The following is a 6,650-nucleotide window of genomic DNA, read 5'->3' on the forward strand; positions in this document are numbered from 1 at the left end:
AAAAGGCATCTGGATGGGCATATGGATAGGAAGGGTTTAGAGGGATATGAGCCAAATGCTGGCAAATGGGTCTAGATTAATTGAGGATAACTGATCGGTATGGATGGTTGGACCAAAAGGTCTGTTTCTGTGCTGTACATCTCTATGCCTCTATTAGGTGTTTGTACTAGCATTATGACATTCTGTTTCAGGCACTGAATGCCAAACCAAAGGACCAACTAATCCTTTGATTGAATATTCTGATCACTGCATCATAGGCAGTGGCCACATCACTATCAGACTTCAAGAGCACACTTTGTGTCCCTTCCCAAAATAATCCAGGCTCAGCCAAGAATAAGAAGACAATCAATATCTTTAAGGCTCGTTTCTGTAATAGATCACTCTCAATTTACTATTCCAAATGTTTTGAAATAAGCTCTGAGGTTAGATCTTGAAGATTGCTCTACACAGTTATTACTCTTTGGGCGAGGAGATTCTTTCTAATTGTATTTCAAAATTGCTTGTGCACTTTGGTCCTTTGGACACAATAGATTGGTTTACAATCTAGGTTCACATTCTCTACACCATTTAATATTTTGTACTTTGAGAAGACATCACTGGAATGTGTCTCTAGAAAGTACAGCTCGAGTTTCCACTCTTCATTTCCATAGAATAGTACAGGATATATGACACAAGCAGGCCATTCAGCCTAAGTAGTCAATGCCAGCGTTTATGTTCCACTTCTGTCTACTTTACCCTTTCTTCATCTAACTCTACCATATTAAATCTCTATTCCTTCTTCCTCAAAAGATAGTTGAATTTCTCCTTTAAATGTGTCAGTACTCCTTGCCCGTGGTAGTGAATACCACATTCTCGCTACGGTTTGAATATTTTTCCCCCTAGGAATTGAATTTCCTGATGACTATTATATTGATGGTCTTGAATTATTCTCTGTATCCCCAGTCAAATCCTTCCATAATTTCAAAAGACTTTATTTGGTTATATGTCAGCTTTCTTCAGCAAAAGACATTTGGATAAATATATGAATAGGAAAGGATTGGAGAGATATGGGCCAGGAGCTGGCAGATGGGACTAGTTTAGTTTAGGATTATGTTCAGCTTGGACTAGTTGGACCAAAGTGTCAGTTGCCATGTTGTATGACTATGACTCTTCAATAGTTCATTGTCCTATTCCCCCAGTTTGTTCTATTGTCTCTGCTGAAGAATTGAATTCCTTGCTGGGTTCCAGGTTGATTGACATTTTGGTACCTCAATCCACTGATTGCTGTCCATACTTATACAAAGAATGAAAAGTGAGCAGGCTAGTTGACCATGTAGGAGCATCAGAACAATAGAATAGGGTTTTAATGAAGTCATTGTGTACTGTATGAAGTTTTGGTCTCCAAGTCTATCAAAGGATTTATATTTTCTATATCAACCTGTTGAAAAGGTATTATTACACACATCTGAAGCAGTTGGGACATGAACATAGGCCTTCCGGCTCAGAAATAGAGACACTACCAAAACCCGTAACAACCAAATCCCATCCCACCTTTCCCATAAACCACGGTCAACCAACAATGCCACCGGGAGCAGGAACCCCTCCATAACCCAGTGGACCAACTATAAACATCCTAACCTAAAAAACCCCAAATCTACTGTAAAACAAGAACAGCAAACAGCAATTTGCCATATTATCACCTTCCCTTTAATTTTTAGAACGTAACTAAAAAGGCTCATTTCCATCGACCTGTTTTGGACATGTTACAATACACCTCTGGGTCATACAGGATTTGGAGGAGAACCTTCTAGCCCAGGGGTAGGTACATTACCACTATGCCATAGCAGCCCTGGAAGGAGACCTTTCAACCGTCCACCTTCACTCCAGAAACCTAGCGTTTTGTGGAACCATTGACTCCACGTAAATATGAAACCTCCTTTGCTTTTGGCAAGTTGAGTCAGGGAGGCAATTTGAATCGCTGGGGGGAGAAAAATGTTGAATGGGATCGGGGTGCTTGTACCTGAGGGCATAGCTGAACTAGGCAGTAACAAAAAACAACAAACAGTCAGGGAGTTTGGCAATTTACACTAATGATCCCGATTGTAATAACCCCCTCCTAAATCTGTTCCCAGGAAGAAGTCATGTGATCGCTACTTGTAGCAACAAAAATCCAGGAAGTTCTGATTGCAGGGGAAGCAACTCGGGGTCGGTCTGTAGCATGTAATTGAAAGAAGAGATCAACAACCCTGGAAAAGTTCACAGTTTAAGCTATTTACTTAAATACTTAAAAACATGAAGAATTTGTCAAAAAAACACAAAATTGAACTGAGTTTGTTACAAACTAAAACAACATTTTTTTCAAAAAAACAAGAGGAATTTACAAATTAACTGTGCAGCTTCGAGAGAAATGTCAGCGTCCTTCTTTAGTCAAGACAAAGAACAAAATGACCATTTTTTTTAAAAAAAACCTTTCTCCTGTGCTAGCTTGACCGATGTGGACAGTTAGTTCTCTGCCTGTTATCTGGTATTACAGACTTAATTCAGCGTTTGTTACCCTCAACACGCTTCACAACCGAACCACATGCAACTTTCTAGGGAGTTCCAGTGTCATTAGAGAAAAAAAGATTTCCTTTTCACTCCCTCCTCTCTTTTTTTCCTGAAAAAAATTTTTTAAACTCATAGTCTCTCCGGCTTGCCCAGTCCGCTCTTTCTCAGAAGCCCTGTATTTTCTGAGTTAATACTATCTGGCAGCCACTGCTGATGTGAGTCATGACTTTTTGTTTGAGCTGGGAAACCTGGTCCCTCAGCACGGTGGCGGTGGAGGCCAAGCCGGCGTTGTCCGATTTCAGCGTCTTCACCTTGTCCTCCAGCCGGGCGATCCTCTCCAGCTTCCTCTTGCGGCACTTGGAGGCGGCCACCCGGTTCCTCATGCGCTTCCTCTCGGCCTTGATGCGCTCCTGGCTCTCCATGTCGATGGGAGACAGCGGCGGCGTCTCGCCGCGGCTCTGCACCTCGGGCACGGTCTGCGGCTCCTCCTTCAGGCGCTGGAGCCGAGGTGGCGGCGGACCGCCGAGTTGGACGCCTCCTACCGGGGGCAGGGGGCTTCCGCCGTAGGCGTGAGGCTGGGGCAGGTAACTGATGGTGGCGCTGGGGTAGCCGGCGGTCCCGGTGCCGCTGCCTCCTGCGTTGTAAGCGGTCAGGTTGGTATACACCGGCGGTACCTCGGAGGAACCGTAAGCGCCGTGGACGGGGGCGGCGCTAGTGCAACTCATGCCCGGGCTGGACGAGATGGACACATTGGGCGCCACATGGTTGATCTTGTGCAGCTCCTCCAGCGCTTTGACGAAGCCGTCGGCGAATCCCTCCTGCTCGTCCGTGATGTTCCGTCCGCAGAAATACTGGCCTGGGCTGGGCGTGGTGGTGATCACCCCATTGCTCGATTGGATAATGAGCCGCTCTAACTCCGGAGACGCCAGTTTCAACAGCCCCACGTCGGCGGCAGTGGTAGCAGCCGAGGGGGCGCCCAGCAGCTGCTCCTCAGCGCCCCGCAGATGGGGCTTCAGCGAGCGAGCCGGCTCGCCCAGGTTCAGGCTCATGTTCTGCTTCAGGTACTTGGAGCTGTAATCGTGCAGACCACCCTCGGGGCTCGCGTAGCCCCCCAGGAAGGTGTCATCGTGGTAGAAAGGCTGCTCCATCTTTGTAGACATATAGAGGGGCAGATTCTCTCTCACAGGCTGGAGGCTGGGGCACAGAGTGAGAGACAACACAAAACACAGTCAGTCAGTCCGTCCCCCTCTTGGACTCTGGAGGACAAGCGTGAAGTTCTCTCTCTTTGCCCCCACAAGTGTCAGGGCTTATGTCCCCTTCACGCACACAATCAGCAGCTTTCTTCCCTTTTCCTGCTGGGGTCTCCGCAAGTTGGTAAACAATGTCCCTTCTCGTTCAACTGATGGTGTGATCAGTCAGCTATCGCTTGTTCCCCGGGATGCGAGTTCTCTTTCTCGCTACTCTAACATCCTCCAGTCTAGTGCAGGTTCTTGTGTTGCCATGACTTCTTAAATAGCCGGGGTGATGTCACTGTTCCTGCCCACTGATTGGTTTTGTGTGTGTTTTTCTCTGTCTCTCGTTTTCGCTCCTTGACAGTACATACCACTAGAGGGCTTCCGACGCTTTAACCCTCTTCTTACTGAACCCTAAGATGCCAGTTTGTATTTTCTGCAGAACAGTGCACTAGAAAGGATTCGCGTATTTTCAGGACTGGGAGCATTTTTGGGGTGTGAGGTGGAGTTGTGTTCAGGTAGAAATAAGTACACAATGTGGTTGACCCTTAACTGCCCTCTGGGCAATGAGGGATGGGCAATAAATGCTGGCCTGGTCAGGGACGCACATGTTGCATGAGTAAATGAAAAATATCAAGGACCATTCCGTTAAAAATGCGTGCATTTATATAGCGACTTTACCGACCGCACTCCACAACGATGTGTAGCCAGTGATGCATTGTTTTTTGTTTTGGAATGTGGTCACTCACTGCTAAGATGTAGGGAACACATCAAGACTATTTGTGCATAGCAGGATTCCACAATCAACAAGGCTTGACAATGACCAGATCATCTGTTTCAAGCGCTGTTGGCTGAGGATAAGTAATGGCCGTAAGCTGAAAGAATGTATTGTTTGTTGGGCGGTTAAAAAGAGGGCGAGGCAGCAGGAATCAGCAGGAGAGATGCCACACACAGAGATTTCAGGTAGTGGGTGGGGTACAGGAGAGCTAAAATTCGTGCACCTGATCGTTCTGATCATTGTTGATCTTGCTTTGCATGCCTCCTGTGCAACTGTTAACCTTATGTGCCTTGCTTTGTCTAAGCACCCAATAATCTGTATGTCCTTGTTTGCTATGGTCTGCCTGTACTGCTTGTGGAACAAAGCTTTTCACTGTACTTAGGTACATGAGACTACAATAAATCAAATCATATCAAATCATTCCAGGAGCCAAGATTGTTTATCGACCTGTTGCTTATAACACAGACATTAGCCACCTCTGATATAACAAGTTGTAGAGCTGGATGAACACAATCAAATTTTCTGAAGAAGGATCTAAGCCCAAAACGTCAGCCTACCTGCTCCTCTGATGCTGCTTGGCCTGCTGTGTTCATCCAGCTCTACACCTTGTTATCTCAGATTCTCCAGCATCTGCTGTTCCTACTATCTTTGAAACAACATTAGCCACCTCTCCGGTGCGCTCAATTCATCAATGATTAGAGAATTCAGATGGTTACCCTGTTGGTGCTGAGGGAGGGACAGGCTGAACTTTGATGGCTTTCACAGTCAAATAGCAAGTACCTAGGCTGAAACCTCTCCCAAGTAAGCAGAGGTGGGGATGGGATGTGGGAAGGAAATCAGTTGACCGAGTGAGTTCACACTTCCCACAGCAAGTGAAGAGCATGCAGCTGCCTCTACCACCATACTCTAAGGACATCCCAGGTGCTAGTGACCCTTTGCATGAAAGGGGATTTGGAGGGTCGGTATGGACTCAAAGGGCCAAACAGCCTGCTTCCACACTGTAAGGATTCTATGATGATGGCTATTTCCCCAAGGTTGGAAACCTTTACTAATTTGTACTTAAATCCATCCCTTGCATTCTAATCCCATTTGCCAGTGCTTGGATTATTTATTTTCTATTCCGGTTTTATGTTATACATCTATAAGTGTTTACATTCATATCCCCTTCACCTTCAAGGTGAAGACTGCGAACTCTTGAAGCATTTCCAAAATAACCAAGACATTAAGAGTTGCCACCCTAGCCTTAATCTGAATTACCTTTACATCTAATTTTTGAATATTTTATCTATGCTTCAGTAACCCAATCTGGGACAAATAATTGCTTTCATTTATATAGTGCCTTCCACACCCTCAGGGCACCCCCAAATGCTTTACAGCCAATTGAATACTTTCCACATCATGCAGGAAATACAACAGCCAATTTTCACACAGCAAGGTCCCGCAAACAGCAATGTGATAAATAACCAGATAATCTGTCTTTAGTGATGCCGATTGAGGGATAAATTGGTCAGGAGTCAGGGATGGAGTCATAGAGTCATAGTCATAGACATGTACACCGCAGAAACATACCCTTCGGTTCAACTCATCCATGCTGACCAGATATCCTAAATTAATTCAGTCCCATTTGCCAACATTTGGCCCAGATCCCTCTAAACCCTATCTATTCATATACCCATCCAGATGCCTTTTAAACATTGTAATTGTACCAGCCTCCACCACTTCCTATGGTAGTTCATTCCATACACGCACCACCCTCTGTGTGAAAAAGTTGCCCCTTAGGTCCCTTTTAAATCTCTCTCCTCTCACCTTAAACCTATGCCCTCTAGTTTTGGATTCCCCTGTCCTGGGGAAAAGACCTCCCCTGCAGTTCTTTCAAACACTGTCATAGGAACTGCAACATCTGCCTGAGATAAGTCTCGAGCTTAAAGTCTCACCTGGAAGATGCAACCTCTGATGGTTCAGCGCTCTCCCAGTGTCTGCCTAGATTCTGGAATGGGAATTGAACCCATTTTGACTCACAGACTAGAATTCTATCAACTGAACCTCAACTGACACAAGTATATAATGCAGTGCTGCATGCATGGCCTGACATGAAGCTTCAGGCTAATTTATAC

At 45.5% G+C, this 6,650-nt stretch overlaps 1 protein-coding gene across 1 annotated transcript; it reads right to left on the reverse strand.

The window, feature by feature from the left end:
• Window positions 1–2,234: 2,234 nt before the first annotated feature.
• On the reverse strand, window positions 2,235–4,393 carry LOC109923001 (transcription factor Jun-like). Its single transcript, XM_048593070.1, has one exon. It carries the CDS (start codon window positions 3,684–3,686, stop codon window positions 2,691–2,693), a length of 996 nt encoding a protein of 331 aa, XP_048449027.1. The 5' UTR covers window positions 3,687–4,393; the 3' UTR covers window positions 2,235–2,690.
• Window positions 4,394–6,650: the final 2,257 nt, after the last annotated feature.

Source organism: Rhincodon typus, unplaced genomic scaffold (genome assembly GCF_021869965.1).
Source record: "Rhincodon typus isolate 14 unplaced genomic scaffold, sRhiTyp1.1 hic_rhity00002292, whole genome shotgun sequence".
Classification (NCBI taxonomy): Eukaryota; Metazoa; Chordata; class Chondrichthyes; order Orectolobiformes; family Rhincodontidae; genus Rhincodon; species Rhincodon typus.

Coding starts and splice junctions, on each gene's coding strand:
- LOC109923001 (XM_048593070.1), bottom strand. CDS start 3,686: ATGTCTACAAAGATGGAGCAGCCTTTCTACCACGATGACACCTTCCTG.